The 15,000-nt window shown below is 42.0% G+C and overlaps 2 protein-coding genes across 3 annotated transcripts in view; both read left to right on the top strand.

The window, feature by feature from the left end:
• Positions 1-445, top strand: part of zgc:92140 (uncharacterized protein LOC447854 homolog) — a 31,224-nt gene extending 30,779 nt beyond the window's left edge. For both annotated transcript variants that reach the window (XM_027160662.2, XM_027160663.2), the window contains exon 6: positions 1-445. This exon is cut by the window's left edge and continues 368 nt beyond it. The gene's annotated coding sequence lies outside the window, so the exon portion shown is untranslated.
• Positions 446-6,223: 5,778 nt separating this feature from the next.
• Positions 6,224-15,000, top strand: part of colgalt2b (collagen beta(1-O)galactosyltransferase 2b) — a 36,600-nt gene continuing 27,823 nt past the window's right edge. Inside the window, exons 1-2 of the mRNA XM_047799930.1 lie at positions 6,224-6,360; positions 6,487-6,745. Coding sequence (XP_047655886.1) covers positions 6,312-6,360; positions 6,487-6,745 — 308 coding nt within the window. The 5' untranslated portion in view covers positions 6,224-6,311. The remainder of the gene's footprint in view (positions 6,361-6,486; positions 6,746-15,000) is intronic.

Below are 15,000 nucleotides of genomic sequence, written 5' to 3'. Positions count from 1 at the left end.
GTTATGGATGCACAACTTCCTCCTCGACTGTGAGAGACAATGAAATGAAATGAGAAACAGGATGTTTTTAGTGTCCTCGGGCAGAAAGCATGGGACGAAAGGACACAACAGAGAAGTGTGTGTGTGTGTGTGTGTGTGTGTGTGTGTGTGTGTGTGTGTGTGTTTGATATGTAAAGTAAAACAGAAGAGATATTTTATTAAGAGAGATATGACAGATGGGAAATTGCGAACTCCTGCCTTTTGAAGGACATTTTTTATCTGTGCAGTTTTTTATTTCTATTATTATTTCTTTGTTGTTTATTTTTTTGTTTTATTGTTTTTTGGCTCATATTATAGCACAGCGCCCTCTTCAGATTAAAGATGTAACGGGCAGGAACACATTGACCTCGTATACACCCTTCACACACACACACACACACACACACACACACACACACACACACACGTCAAAACATATTACATATCAAATCACTTTATTCTCACTGAGCACACACACACACTGTCTGTAGTATTTCTTGCTTATACTTCTTTCAAACACACACACACACACACACACACACACACACTGACTGTAGTATTTCTTGCCTATAATCCTTTCTAACACACACACACGCACACACTCACGGGCTACCTGCTAATAATTCTGACTTTAACTACACTTGCGGGTTCTGACGTAACTCCGCCCTCCCCCAGAGTTCTCGAACCTGATTGGTCAGACGGTGTCGATGACTTTCCTCTAACAGCATGTACACGTTTGTACAAACGCCATCGTTGCTATAGCAACAGCCGAAACACTCCAGAGGGACTCTCGAATAAACCAGACGATCCGTATAACCTACGGCTGATAACGATCCGATCAAAAACCCCGTTCGAAACGTCTCGACGTGTATAGATAAAACCCCAAAAGTAATGGCACCCACCTCACCCGAGAATTCAAATAGATCATCTCTCTCCGAGGGTTCTCTCGGCCAACTACAGAACCTCCTTATCCGTTCCTGTGGGTTTCACACTGTTCACACTTTTCTAAACCCTGGATTAAACTACTACTTATTTACATATTTCCGTCTCAGAAACCCTGATTAGATAAATCCAGCGTGCGACCGCTTTAAATCACGGCTCGTCTCGACTGAGAGAAAAAACGTTGCTATGTAAAGCTTTCTTGGTGTTTTAAACCTTCTGAAGAGCAAATTATTTTAAGATCAGAGCCTCGTGTTTACTCGTTTACGTGACGTCAGTTCGTCCTGAACCTGTTTTCTGTCACCGTTGGACGTCATTTTTAACGTCGTAGCTACCGTTTACAAGCCGTTCTGTGACCGAACAAGGCACATAACGTGAGGTTTCTGATCGGACGTTTCTGTGGCTATGCAAGGTGACAACAGACGTCGTTTAACCCTCGCGATAGAACTGAAACGATCGCGGTACGAGAGACCCAGGAACAAGCCCCGCCCCCTGTCTGTGCTCTCAACCAATCAAAGAAGAGAAAACAACTAAACCTAATAATCTCAACCTTCACAGTATGCTTTTTATTTATTTATTCACTTATAAACTGCTGGTGTTTTGCATTATTCTGGTGTTTTCCAGGTTGGGCACATTTCCACCTCCTCAGCTGTTTTTAATCGTGTGGATCTGGGAAATGCTGGATGTTTTTATTCCCCAGTGTCGATATAAACAGAATTTACATTCAGTGTACAGGTTTGAGTTGCTTTGAGAGAATGTTTCATTTACGGAAAAATGTCAATCTGGCAACCGATCTGCCCTGCATTGTGTATGGTGTTTTATAGTAGCCTGACACACACACACACACCCACACACACACACACACACACACAGGGTGGTGTGTATGTACTTGGGGCAGTGTGACTCCGTCCTGCTCCGTTCATCTGTTCTCTTTATCTCTAAATCTGCTCCAATTTTGGGAATGATGTTATTTTCCAATATTTTTTTTAATAAATATGAAAAATGAAGAACTGTTTTCTCTGTCTCTCTCTCTGTCTGTCTCTCTCTCTTTCGGTCTCTCTCTCTATGTCTCTCTCTCTCTCTCTCTATGTCTCTCTCTATCTTTCTGTCTCTCTATATATCTTTCTCTCTATCTGTCTCTCTCTCTGTCTCTCTCTATCTTTCTGTCTCTCTGTCTCTCTCTATATTTCTGTCTCTCTGTCTCTCTCTATATTTCTGTATCTCTCTGTCTCTCTCTATATATATTTCTGTCTCTCTCTGTCTCTCTCTCTCTGTCTCTCTCTCTTTCTCTCTGTCTCTCTCACGCTCTCTCTCTCTCTGTGGATTTGTGTATATTTTGTGTACCTGTGTGTGTGTGTGTGTGTGTGTGTGTGTGTGTGTGTGTGTGTGAGACATCATTATCACTCTGTGAGGTGGCTTCACATTTCCACACTCTTCTGAGTGACACATATAAATGCATCAGTGAGTTTGGCAGCATCCTCTTCCTCACTTCCTGCCTCAGTTTGACTTTTCTCCTTTGCTTCCAGAGTGAGAGATGAGAAATCACGGTGCTGATGGTTACAGCTTACAGCCTTGTACATCCATGTGTCATTCCTCAGACGACATTCAGTGTCAGTGTAAATTCATTTGATTTGATGGTTTGTCTGGTGGCTTTAGGTAGGAGCCTCTGATGCCTTAATGACCGCTAAGCGCCGCCTGCTGCTCCAACTGCGGTACTGCAGCCACTTTATCTGCACCATCATGGAAGTAGTACACAACATACAAATTGGCTGTTAGATTTCTCTCTCTCTCTCTCTCTCTCTCTCTCTCTCTCTCTCTCTCTCTCTCTCTCTCTCTCTCTCTCTCTCATAAAAGTATGTATACCTATACAATCCTGAAACTATAAGCAAACAATTTGTGAGGGTTAAGCCACTCTGCGTCGTGCTGTTTTAGGAAAATAATCGACAGTGGACTTTTGAGAGGAAGATCAAAGTTTCGGTTATCACCCCAAGGTCAATTATTTACCCTTAACCTGTAATTCAGAGCTGCTGTTATAATACAAAAGTGAAATAAATCACCACCGATCCGAAACAACAAGAACAGACATTTTAGAGGAACCGTGTCATATCTGCTTTAGACAATTCAACGGCACTTTTGATTTAAAGCACTAAACCACTTCTGCTTTTCACTGGCACATAGTTAATGTTTATCTCCTGACCTTCTTCATTCCATCCTACACCATGTACAGTGTCTGTATATGATCAGGACTCATCACATGTAAGCTCAGGTGAATAAATCCAGACAGAGCTTGTACATCTAAGACAAATGAAGAAGTTCATGGTCTCTGCAGCGATTGTAAAAATGTCCTACACCGATGATAAAGAACGGTCACTGGCTCGGTGGATCAAAGCCTGGTGCAGAAACAGCACAACATACGACCACAAAGCCACGCGGAGACGACGTGTCTAGCCGAGCTCATCTCCGGATCTGATCTCCTGTCTCTGCAGAACATCTTCACCATGCCACGTCAGATCCGGTGCTGTGAAAATCATCATGGACTTTATGCCCTTTTCAGTCTGCTGCAATCAGGAACGTAGAGGAGCTCAGTAAGAGCTTCATTTCTCAGCCTTCAGACTCTTAGGAGTCCCTCAGGAGTTAATTAATCAACCAACCAATCAATCAATATATAATGTTACTAGAACGTTTTATTTTTTTATACAGTGCAATAAATATATCATAGTGTGTGTTTTTTCCTTTATTGCACAATATCTGGCCTCTTATTAGAGGATGATATAAATTAGAATATGTACTGTGTTACTTCTCTCACTTGTGAGGCTGTTCCAACTTTAATCCCCCTAAAGGGATTAATAAATGTGCATCACGTCACATCACATAACGTCATGTTGTGTAATTGCTTGTTGCGCTTCTCTTGTGTCTGACACTGACACTGAATTTCCACCTGGAGATGAATAAAGTTAATAAGTTTAAATTTCGATGAAAGCTGCTCCAATCTGTGTGTTTTTTCCCATCTTTTAGGTGGAGAGAGTACAACTAAGCCAACGAAGGAACCATAGTTGTCTGTAGCTGCTGTAACGTAAGCAAGAGCGGGGCCTACTTAGTGGTTAGCCTCACACCTCCAGGGTCGGGGGTTCGATTCCCGCCTCCGCCTTGTGTGTGTGGAGTTTGCATGTTCTCCCTGTGCCTCGGGGGTTTCCTCCGGGTACTCCGGTTTCCTCCCCCGGTCCAAAGACATGCATGGTAGGTTGATTGGCATCTCTGGAAAATTGTCCGTAGTGTGTGTGTGAGTGAATGAGAGTGTGTGTGTGCCCTGCGATAACCATTCCCACGCTCATATGTAGTACTGTACCAGACAGCTTTACATTTGCCCTTTTGACCTCATTGTTGCATTCATTCTAAACTTACACTTTTTCTGATGCAACTCAGTCGATTCAGCTGGTATTCCTGGACTCCTGGAGGAAAATACTCAGCATGAGCGCCATTAACTGATCTGACATCAGGTTAAGAACCAGACGATGACGTCTTCGCTTCAAACCATGTGTGTTTGAGAGAGAGAAAGTGTGTGTGGGTGTTTGAAGGTATGAGAGCAGGGTCTGAATCAGACTCAGACACAGAGACGTCAGGTTCCTTCTTGGCATGACTCAGTACCATTTTTCCATCATAAAACCCCCCTTTTTTTGTTCTAAACAGCGGAAATATTTCGACCCGGCTTTGGGCAAATACGTAGATAAAACATTATTGCTTTCCGAAAGATTTCTTGCATGTTGTTGTTGTTGTTGTTGTTAAACCAAATATTAACTGAGATGTGAGTTTTGCAACCCAGATGTTAGTGAAGCAGATCAAAATACAGATAGAAAAGAACAGCTGTAAGTCACTTTGGCTTTACATTAATACAATAACAATAATGTTTATAATTAATGACATTTATAGATTATTAATAGGTTATAACGAACATTGTTTCTGATAAAAATGTGTATATGAGTTCATTTAGTAAAAGTCCTGATGTGTTAATCATCAGGAAATGTCTGGAGCACATGGTCCAAACCCTCCTCCTGGACAAACGAGAAATTGTTTGACCAGCAGAGGGCGCTGTCAGTCTGTCTGAAGCCAACAATCAAACGTTGTTTTTTAACCCTTTCCTGCAGGCGGGGGCGGGGGGGGGGGGTCGAACGAAACACGAAGTATTTTTCTATTTTATTCATTCAGTAGTCTCCAATATAATATCCATATAAACGTAGCGTAATTATAATAACAAAACTTATTGTATTCAGTGATATTGGCTGTGCAATATCGACTTGTGATTGGCCAAAACCGGCAGACTGAAGCCAATGGAAATGTTTCTCAGGCATTGACAGAGAGTCAAGAAATGATGATGAAAATAATAATTATTATTAATACTTCAGTAAAGTGCATTAAATCTATCCTGTTGTTAGTGTGGTCTTTAAACTTATGAACTGTGTATGGACTGACAAAGGTGGTACACGTGGAAGCAATTTGACAACAATGCAGTAAATAATTTAGGTGCATCAAAAAGCATGCTCGTTAAGATACCAGAAGACAAACTAATCCAGCACAAATTAGTGCATAAAAGGTCACCATAATGAAGTATTGAACCTCACAATTTAATACAAAGGGAGGAGAAAAACTGCAAAAAGTTCCACCTTTTGAAAAAATAACCCCCCCCCTTTCAATAGGCTGGCTACGGACCTGACCTGTCATTAAAATGCAAAATAAAAAAGCGTTTTTAAACATTTTATTTATTTGTTTGTTTGTTTGTTTGGTTAGTTTTTGGTACATTAAAGCATGACAGATTCCAACAGTTCACTAATGTTCTTCTTCGTATTATTATTATTATTATTATTACTTTAAAGAATAACATTATTGATTGAAACAGTTGTCATGTTGTCATTTATTTGTTTGTTTTTGTTTGTTGTTTATTACAACCTAATTATAAAACAAATTTGCTGATTATTTATTTAATTGTATGTATTTAATATAACAACCTAAAAAAAATAAACAGCTGTATAAAGTGAATAAATATCTTTATTAAAAGAAAGGACGGTTTGTAAACATACGACAACCTAAAATGTAACAAACACATTTGGAGAAAAAAATAATTAAACAATTCATTATAGCCTAATGGTACATTTTTACATAATAATTCTTTGTCGGGGGTGGGGTGGGGGTGGCCTAAATATTTCACAGCTGTAAAGGGGCGTGGCGTGGAGGCAGCTGTTCGCTGTGGGCGTGGCCACGTCTAACACCTTGTGTATTTTAACGTTGCGCTTTTCTTTTCTATCCTAACAATGAAACTGCAGTTGGCTGCTTCTTAAAACATTAATTTATTGAGTGTATTGATGCTAAACGCAGTAGAGATCTTCATTCCTACTGGAAAGAGGTGTGAAAGTAGGTAAGAGGGGAAAAGGGGGGGAGGAGGGAGGAGACGCGCGCATGGAGAGGTAAATAGACACACAGGCTCTCTTATATTCTCTCTCTCTCTCTCTCTCTCTCTCTCCCTGTCTGTCTGCACAGAGCTCCGCTGTAGTAACCAGGCTCCTGCAGTCATGTTGGCCGTGCCGTGCGCGCTGAGAGTCGGTGTGCTGTGCGCGCTCTTGTGCGCGCTCATGTGTGTGCCTGTGGATGAGGATCTGGATCCGGTGCGTCCGGAGTCTGCGGTGCTGAAGCCGCGGGTGATGATCGCGGTGTTGGCTCGGAACTCTGCTCACAGCCTGCCGCACTTCTTGGGCTGCATCGACCGCCTGGAGTACCCCAAAGAGCGCATGGCCATATGGTGAGAGCTGTGATTCACACACACACACACACACACACACACACACACACACACACACACACACACACACACACACACACACACACACACACACACACACACACACACAGGCTACAATGAACACAGTGTTTACTGTCAGCGTGAGTGAGAGAGACTGCTGCAGTTCACAACAGGGTTTTAGACTTTCTGGGAGCACACACTGCACTTTAAAGTGAAAAAAAAAAATAGGGAGTCGGTTATTATTATAATTATTAGTAAAACATATTCCTATTAGGGGGGCATGGTGGCTTAGTGGTTAGCATGTTCGCCCCACACCTTTAGGGTTGGGGGGTCGATTCCCACCTCCACCTTGTGTGTGTGGAGTTTGCATGTTCTCCCCGTGCCTCGGGGGTTTCCTCCGGGTACTCCGGTTTCCTCCCCCTGGTCCAAAGACATGCATGGTAGGTTAATCGGCATCTCTGGAAAATTGTCCGTAGTGTGTGTGTGAGTGAATGAGAGTGTGTCTGTGCCCTGCGATGGGTCGGAACTCCATCCAGGGTGTATCCTGCCTCGAGGCCCGATGACGCCTGAGATAAGCGGTAGAGAATGAATGAATATTAATATTATCTCATTGTATATTATTATAATTATATATAAATGATTCTTGTCTGTTTGGAGCTTCACATGTTCTCCCTGTGTCTGTATGGGTTTCCTACATGTTCTCTGGTTTCCACCCACGTGCAGGATTCTCTAAAGTGTGAACGAGTGTGTGAACGTCCGTTTGTGCTACCTGTCCTTAGATGGACCACCTCACGCTCAGTGTTGCTGGGATTGTCTCCAGATTTAGGATCCTTCACCACCCTGATCAGTAACTTACTGAAGAACACTTAGTGATGAATGAACGAATGTATGAAAGTGTTCCAATTAACACATCGACTTTCTTCAGCCTTACACGGCGATATCGGTGTAAAGATTCCAAAATCTGGGTATATTTCATTCGGGTTTAAGAATTTGTTGCTGGTTAAATCAGTGATGTGGAAATGTGCAAGAACACGAAAATGGGAAGAACGCAGTGAATAAAAGAAGGTCTCTGAAAGAAATGAAGTAAGAACCAATTCTCCAGCTGTACTCTTTATTCTGAATAAAATGTTATCTGGGGTTTAACCGTTGATTGCGTAACCGAGAGTACGTTTCTTTCCTGGAGCTGTGGATGTTTAGTAAAGTGTGTACAGTAGCAGTCATGTTTACGGCAGGCCTCCTGTGGTGAAGAAACCCTTCAGTAGCTGCTGGAACCTGCTGTGAGTTTTTACGGCGCTTTCTGTTCTCGTGTATCGGCTCGGATTTAATGACACCTTAAACGCACATGAAGCCGTTTCTGCTGGATAAGCAGCGTGTAGGGTTTTTGTTTTTTACTCTAACATCAAAAAGGTTTCAGGGTGTCAGGGGCCCAGAGAGGCAGCGGGTAATACAGTAAGGGACAGCAGTTCTACTTTTACCCAGCATGCACCTGGGTGTTGATTAATACAGTAAGGGACAGCAGTTCTACTTTTACCCAGCATGCACCTGGGTGTTGATTAATACAGTAAGGGACAGCAGTTCTACTTTTACCCAGCATGCACCTGGGTGTTGTGTGGCTTAGTGAATAGAAGGGAATTGTGTAGAAATAATGTGCAATAGTTTGGATTTAGGTTCAGTTCAGTTTTGTGTTTTAGGGACTTAACTTAGTTAGAGCTTAATCTTATTGTTTCTATAATTTGTTCATTTATTCATTCATTACTCACTCACTCACTCATTCACTCACTCATGCTTGCTTACTCACTCACTCACTCACTCACTCTCTCTTATTCACTCACTCACTCACTCACTCACTCACTCACTCACTCACTCACTCACTCTCTCTTATTCACTCACTCACTCACTCACTCACTCACTCACTCACTCACTCACTCACTCATTCACTCACTCATGCTTGCTTACTCACTCACTCACTCACTCGCTCTCTCTTATTCACTCACTCACTCACTCACTCACTCACTCACTCACTCACTCTCTCTCTCTTATTCACTCACTCACTCACTCACTTGCTCGCTCACTCACTTACTCACTCACTCACTCACTCACTCACTCACTCACTCACTCACTCACTCTCTCTCTCTTATTCACTCACTCACTCACTCTCCCACTCACTCTCTCTCTTATTCACTCACTCACTCACTCACTCACTCACTCACTCACTCACTCACTCACTCACTCACTCACTCACTCACTCACTCACTCACTCACTCGTTTCCTTCCTCCCTCACTCACTAACTCACTCATTCACTCACTCACTCACTCATTCTCTCTCTCACTCATTCACTCCCTCCCTCCCTCATTCAGTCACTCAATCTATCACTCATTCACTTTCTCACATGTTCACTCATTTGTTCACTTACTCACTCGCTCGTTCAGTCACTCGCTCACTCACTCTCTCTTATTCACTCACTCACTCACTCTCTCTCTTATTCACTCACTCACTCACTCACTCACTCACTCACTCACTCACTCACTCACTCACTCGCTCTCTCTTATTCACTCACTCACTCACTCACTCATTCACTCACTCGCTCTCTCTTATTCACTCACTCACTCACTCGCTCGTTCACTCACTCACTCACTCACTCACTCACTCACTCACTCACTCACTCTCTTACTAATTCAGTCACTCACTCATTCATTCACACTCTCACTCACTCATTTACTCACTCACTCACCCCCTCATTCACTCATTCACTCTCTCACTCATTCACTAACTCTACATTTCTGTTTAATTAGTTCATGTTTCTTCTCCATGCTTCGTCTCGGTGTCTCCGGTGTTGATCCGTGTAATTGCTCTGAATATTTTCCGTGCTGAACACGGATTGTAAAAATGAGCGACTGCCAAAATATTGCATCATGTTCTGAATGGGGTTTAGTTTTGGACCTGTTATTTGTCCCACCTGGTATTTATGCTTGTCTCAGAGACAACGAGTTTCTGCTTACAGTATGATGGTTTCCTCTATTCTGCAGTTCAGGACCTGTTTCTGATTTGGAGGAAGAAACACTTTATTAAAAGGAAACGCACCCTCGGGGCAAGGCTGTGTGTGTGTGTGTGTGTGTGTGTGTGTGTGTGTGTGTGTGTGTGTGTGTGTTCAGTGCACCTCAGAAGTCCTTTTACTGTTACACGTATATATGCATGCGCTCGTTCTAATGTTATCGTTTTTATAGCATCAGCTATCATTTTTTTGTACTCGTTGACTTGGTGAAGATTTCTTTGAAGAGATGTTGATGTAATATACAGAAAGAGTCTCCAGTGTGAGTGCTGTGTAACAGTCAGTGGTAAAACTTTATCTTTACAATACTGATGTCTTCAAAATGATTTTTTTTTCCAAGAGAGAGAAAAGAAAGTGGTTGATGAGGGAGACCAATTTCTACAGTAGCTGCTATAACGTGAGTGAAAACATTGTGGATAAAAAGCATAATGTTAGCTTCATTAATAAATGAAAAAAAACTGTAATCATTGGCAATTTTGCTTTGGCTTAAAACACACCAGAGAAAAGAGGATGATCATTTTAAACAGCTCAGCACCTTGTGCTTTATTTCTTACATAAGACACGGCTGATGAAACCCACGGAGCCTGGCACTGAGGAGCGATCCATCTTTCCAAACTGGTAATTGTCAGCAGAATCTACCGTATGAGCTTAAATACCCATAACACAGGCAGATCAACTTGCGGTTTGTTAAGCGAGCGCAACATGATTGTGTTTAAACTAGCCGCTGTCTTTGAGCCAGGTGTGTTAATGGGGGAACTGAAGCTGCTTTCAAACACGACTTCTCGATTATGGGTTGGGAAAAAAGTCAACATGAGCCCTGTCATTACACTGCCACAGGCCAGGAGGATGGCATGCAGGCATTAGTGTGAGGAAAGGAAGTGTAGGAGTGTGTAGAAGTGTGTATACATCACTCTTTAAGTATTTCTTTGCATCGCAGAGTTGTTAGGAAAAAAAATCGCTGTTCAGAGGGTTTGAGTGGAGCGGTAACACACGGCGTACCTCAGGGTTCTATTTTAGGTCCGATACTATTGTGCTTATTAAAGTCTATTTGTAATGAAACCTTGTTCAATTATTAAGTTCTTTCCCACAGAACTGTATTACGTTTCACTAACAAGTCCTGAAGTTCTATTTCATTTGATAAAAAATGACCAGAACTTGACCTCAACAGGGATTTCTCCACCTAAATCTAAAAAGAATCGGTCGATTCCTGGCTGAAGACGAGCGAATGTCTCTGTTATGTCGTCGAAGAAGTCGGGTTCAATTTTTAACAACAAGGAAAATATTCCTGTGAGTCACTAAATAAAAAGAATCATTCTGAAATATTCAAAATTCACATTCCTGGAGAAAGAGAGAGAGGGAGAAAGAGAGAGAGAGAGAGAGACCGTGAAAGAGAGAGAGAGCGAGAGAGAGAGAGGGAGAAAGAGAGAGAGAGAGAGAGAAAGCGTGAAAGAGAGAGAGAGAAAGAGAGAGAGAGAGAGAGAGAGAAAGAGAGAGAGAGCAAAAGAGAGAGAGAGAGAGAGAGAGAGAGAGAGAGAGATGAGAAATTCTTTCTGACATGTAAAAGAATGGCAGGGAATTAGATGAAAGAATATCCCCAGCGGGTGGGGATGGGGGTAAAGGGGTAGGTGGTGCAGTTATAAAGGTCCCCACTAGCCACATTCCATCAAACCACAGCAATCAGACGTTGGACAAATAATATGACATGGACTCACAGCACTCGGAGACAGTTGTAGACTAGCAGGATCCGATCTTTAGCCTTGTTTGCTGTTTGTGGTTAATGAAACAGTGAGAAAAAGATCAGACTGACCAGCAGAGATCAGATTGAGCAGACACATATGGTGAGATCAGACCAAGCTTTGGAAGAGATGTCAGACTAGTAGTAAAATGATCAGACAGTTTAGATTAAGTAAAATAGATTAAACTTTGAGATAGAAAGAGAGATCAGACAGACTTGTCAGAAAGAGATCAGACTGAGCTTCGAGGGACAAAATATCAGATTGATCTCAGCTAGGGGTTATAAAGAGAAATCAGACTGAGCTCCAGGAAAGAAATCAGACTGAGCTTTGAGAGAAAGAGAGATTAGACTGAGCTTTAGGAAAGAAATCAGACTGAGCTTTGAGAGAAAGAGAGATTAGACTGAGCTTTAGGAAAGAAATCAGACTGAGCTTTGAGAGAAAGAGAGATTAGACTGAGCTCCAGGAAAGAAATCAGACTGAGCTTTGAGAGAAAAAGAGATTAGATTGAGCTCCAGGAAAGAAATCAGACTGAGCTTTGAGAGAAAGAGAGATTAGATTGAGCTCCAGGAAAGAAATCAGACTGAGCTTTGAGAGAAAGAGAGATTAGATTGAGCTCCAGGAAAGAAATCAGACTGAGCTTTGAGAGAAAGAGAGATTAGACTGAGCTTTAGGAAAGAAATCAGACAGAGCTTTGAGAGAGGGATCAGACTGATCTGTGTGTTTCAGAGCTAACCAATGTGAATCCCTTCAAGCTGAGTAGTGATCAGATCCACAATGCATCATGATACATTTATGAGTCGGATTGGGACACGTCCGATCTGCGTGTGAGATTTACGAGGAACATGTGTTTCGCCGAGAGTCGGCACGGAGCCACGGCACCCATCGAGTATCTCTGAATGTGCAGCATGCAGGTGTTTCACCTGGAGCTCAGTGTTCACATGCCAGTGGAATGAAGGGAATTCTGTGTGTGTGTGTGTGTGTGTGTGTGTGTGTGTGTGTGTGTGTGTGTGTGTGTTTGCTCAACTCAACATAACATAAAGCTTCAAATTTAACCCCCTAACAGTTCAATTAGCACTTCTTCTGCTAGCAGTCTAATAAGCTAGCAGTCTAATTAGCACCTAACTGCTAATAGTAGCCAGAGTCCAGCTGCTTTATGTCTCTAAACTAAAGTAAAAGCTTCAGGTTTGTTGTTTTACGGAAACATTTTAATAGTAAGATTTCTTTTTAATCCAGTCTACTTTCATTGTGCTCGCGGTTCTGCGTAGCGGCTAATTATACAAACAGAAATTTATTGGTGATCAGAAAGCTAAATAAATGCCATCAGACATAAAATAGGGTTAATGTTGTAGCTCTGCCTTAAGGAGAACTTGTAGGATTATAGTAATTACTCAAGTTTGTGATACTTCTTCAGGGTCGTCGAGTGTCACACATTCAGAGTGACAATCACTCATGTCGGTGTTTTCTCACGCTCTCCCACCACACGTCGTATTTCTCACGCAGAAAAACTTTTGGACCATTTATCATATATTTAATAAGCCGCAGCGCCCAAAACGTATCAGTCCGCACCGCCGTGGCTATGGAAACGGGCAGGAATCAAGCGCGTCTCGGTTCTTAGTCGAGCCTGACACTTATCAGCCAATCAAAAAAAAAGAGGCTACACAACAGCCAATCAGAAAATGGCACTATTGTATCTGGGTAAGATTTAACGCAACAACCAATGAAAACAAACATATTCATTAGAGAGGGTAATTTCGATGGTCGGTTTGAACAAAAGCTCAACACGAAACAGATTGTCTCTGGACGGGACATTGTCCTCAATCATGTCCCTAAAAATGTCTGGGCTTGTGCTGAACTGTTTTATCACTAGCTTTGCTAAACCTGCGCAATTTTGCGTAAAATCCCTGGACCTCACACCTACCAGCACCCCTACAGCTCCATTGTTCTCCTCCTTTTGTTGCGCAAACTCCCCCATCACCTGTGAGGCCTGGCTCATTTGCATTGGTTCACTCAGAGTAGCTCAGATCCAAGGCAGGCCAAACCTCTGTCTGTGGCGGAAACCTTCAAGGCCTATCTATACAAAATAGTCTGTTTAATTTATATAAAAAAATTGTGTGCTAAGGTTTGTCATTGCCATAGTACATATCATATTTATATAACCCTTGTGCAGACCTGTGGTCTATTTGACTCATCTGGAAAGTTTAATGTGTCATAACTTGGGTTTCGTTCCACATATTTGCCTGAAATTTACCAAGATTGTTCCAAATTATGAACTTTGCAAGTAAAATTAATCTTGTCCTCCCGGGTCAATTTGACCCGGCCACATTTAGTGGGGCAATTGGTCACACTTTTGCCCTTTTCAGCGCAATGAACATACATACAGACACAAAAATGCACACACAAAATGTCCACTAACACACGCACCCAAAACACACACTCACACACCACACACACACACACAAATTGTGCATTGCATTTCATTATGCCTTTTGATACACTTTTGCTATGCCTTTGCCTAGCAGAGGAGTGTGTATGAGACATGAGGAGTGTATTTGGAACAGTAGGAGTGTGTATAAGACATGAAGAGGAGTGTTTATGAGACATCCCTTACTTGGGAAAGAATGAAAAGTTGCTAATACATGAATAAAATGAAAACTTTTGAAAAATTTCAGTCTCCAACGTATGTTTGTAGACAAATGTCATAAGCTGAGTGAAGTTATGGTCCATGGCTTTTGACATGTTCTTACACATACAGAATAAAATGATGTCATTTCATTTTCATTGGCCATCAATGAATTATAACACCAAAAGTGAATTTTGAGAACAAGAACCCAACATGCCTCCACAGAAGATGCACCATGGTACTGGGAAGCCCTGTCTGAGCCAGACGACAAAAGACGGCACTGTGTGGGTAGAGGAGGACATTGGAATGTCCAGTGCAGTAGCATATCGCTTGTGCTTCACTGCGCAAGCTGGACCCTGGGCGACTGGGGTACTTTCCCAAGTAAGGAGATGCATTGCAGACATATTTGGTCTCCAAAAAAAAAAAATCCGTGGCCATCCAGAACTTGATCCCAAATTTGTCTGGCTTGGTTGCGATATACTGTGTGAATGGACAACAAACCATGGTAGGGAACAGTTGTTCATCTATGGTCATGTGTTTTCCTGGAGTGAAACTCTCAGCACAGTTCTTGTTGAAGCATGTCCAGATGTCGGAGACCGCAGCAAATTTGTCTGTTAGAAGGTGTTGTATAATTGAAATGAATCCATCTCTTGGCAATGTCTCTTTGAAAGCCAGGAGATTGTTTTGAAACAATTTTGACCATTTATAATATCAGTAAATAATAAAACCTGTTTTTTCCAGGTCAAATGGACTTGAATGCTTATAAAGTAAAGATTCTACAATGATCACCATTCTGTGTGATCAGCTTACATTTTGAACATTTTACACTTATGTCTATTTTGCCTACCA

The sequence above is a fragment of the Tachysurus fulvidraco genome, chromosome 14, assembly GCF_022655615.1.
Source record: "Tachysurus fulvidraco isolate hzauxx_2018 chromosome 14, HZAU_PFXX_2.0, whole genome shotgun sequence".
Taxonomy (NCBI): Eukaryota; Metazoa; Chordata; class Actinopteri; order Siluriformes; family Bagridae; genus Tachysurus; species Tachysurus fulvidraco.
The sequence above is the reverse complement of the archived record's forward strand: the minus strand, read 5'-3'. Positions and strand labels throughout refer to the sequence as shown.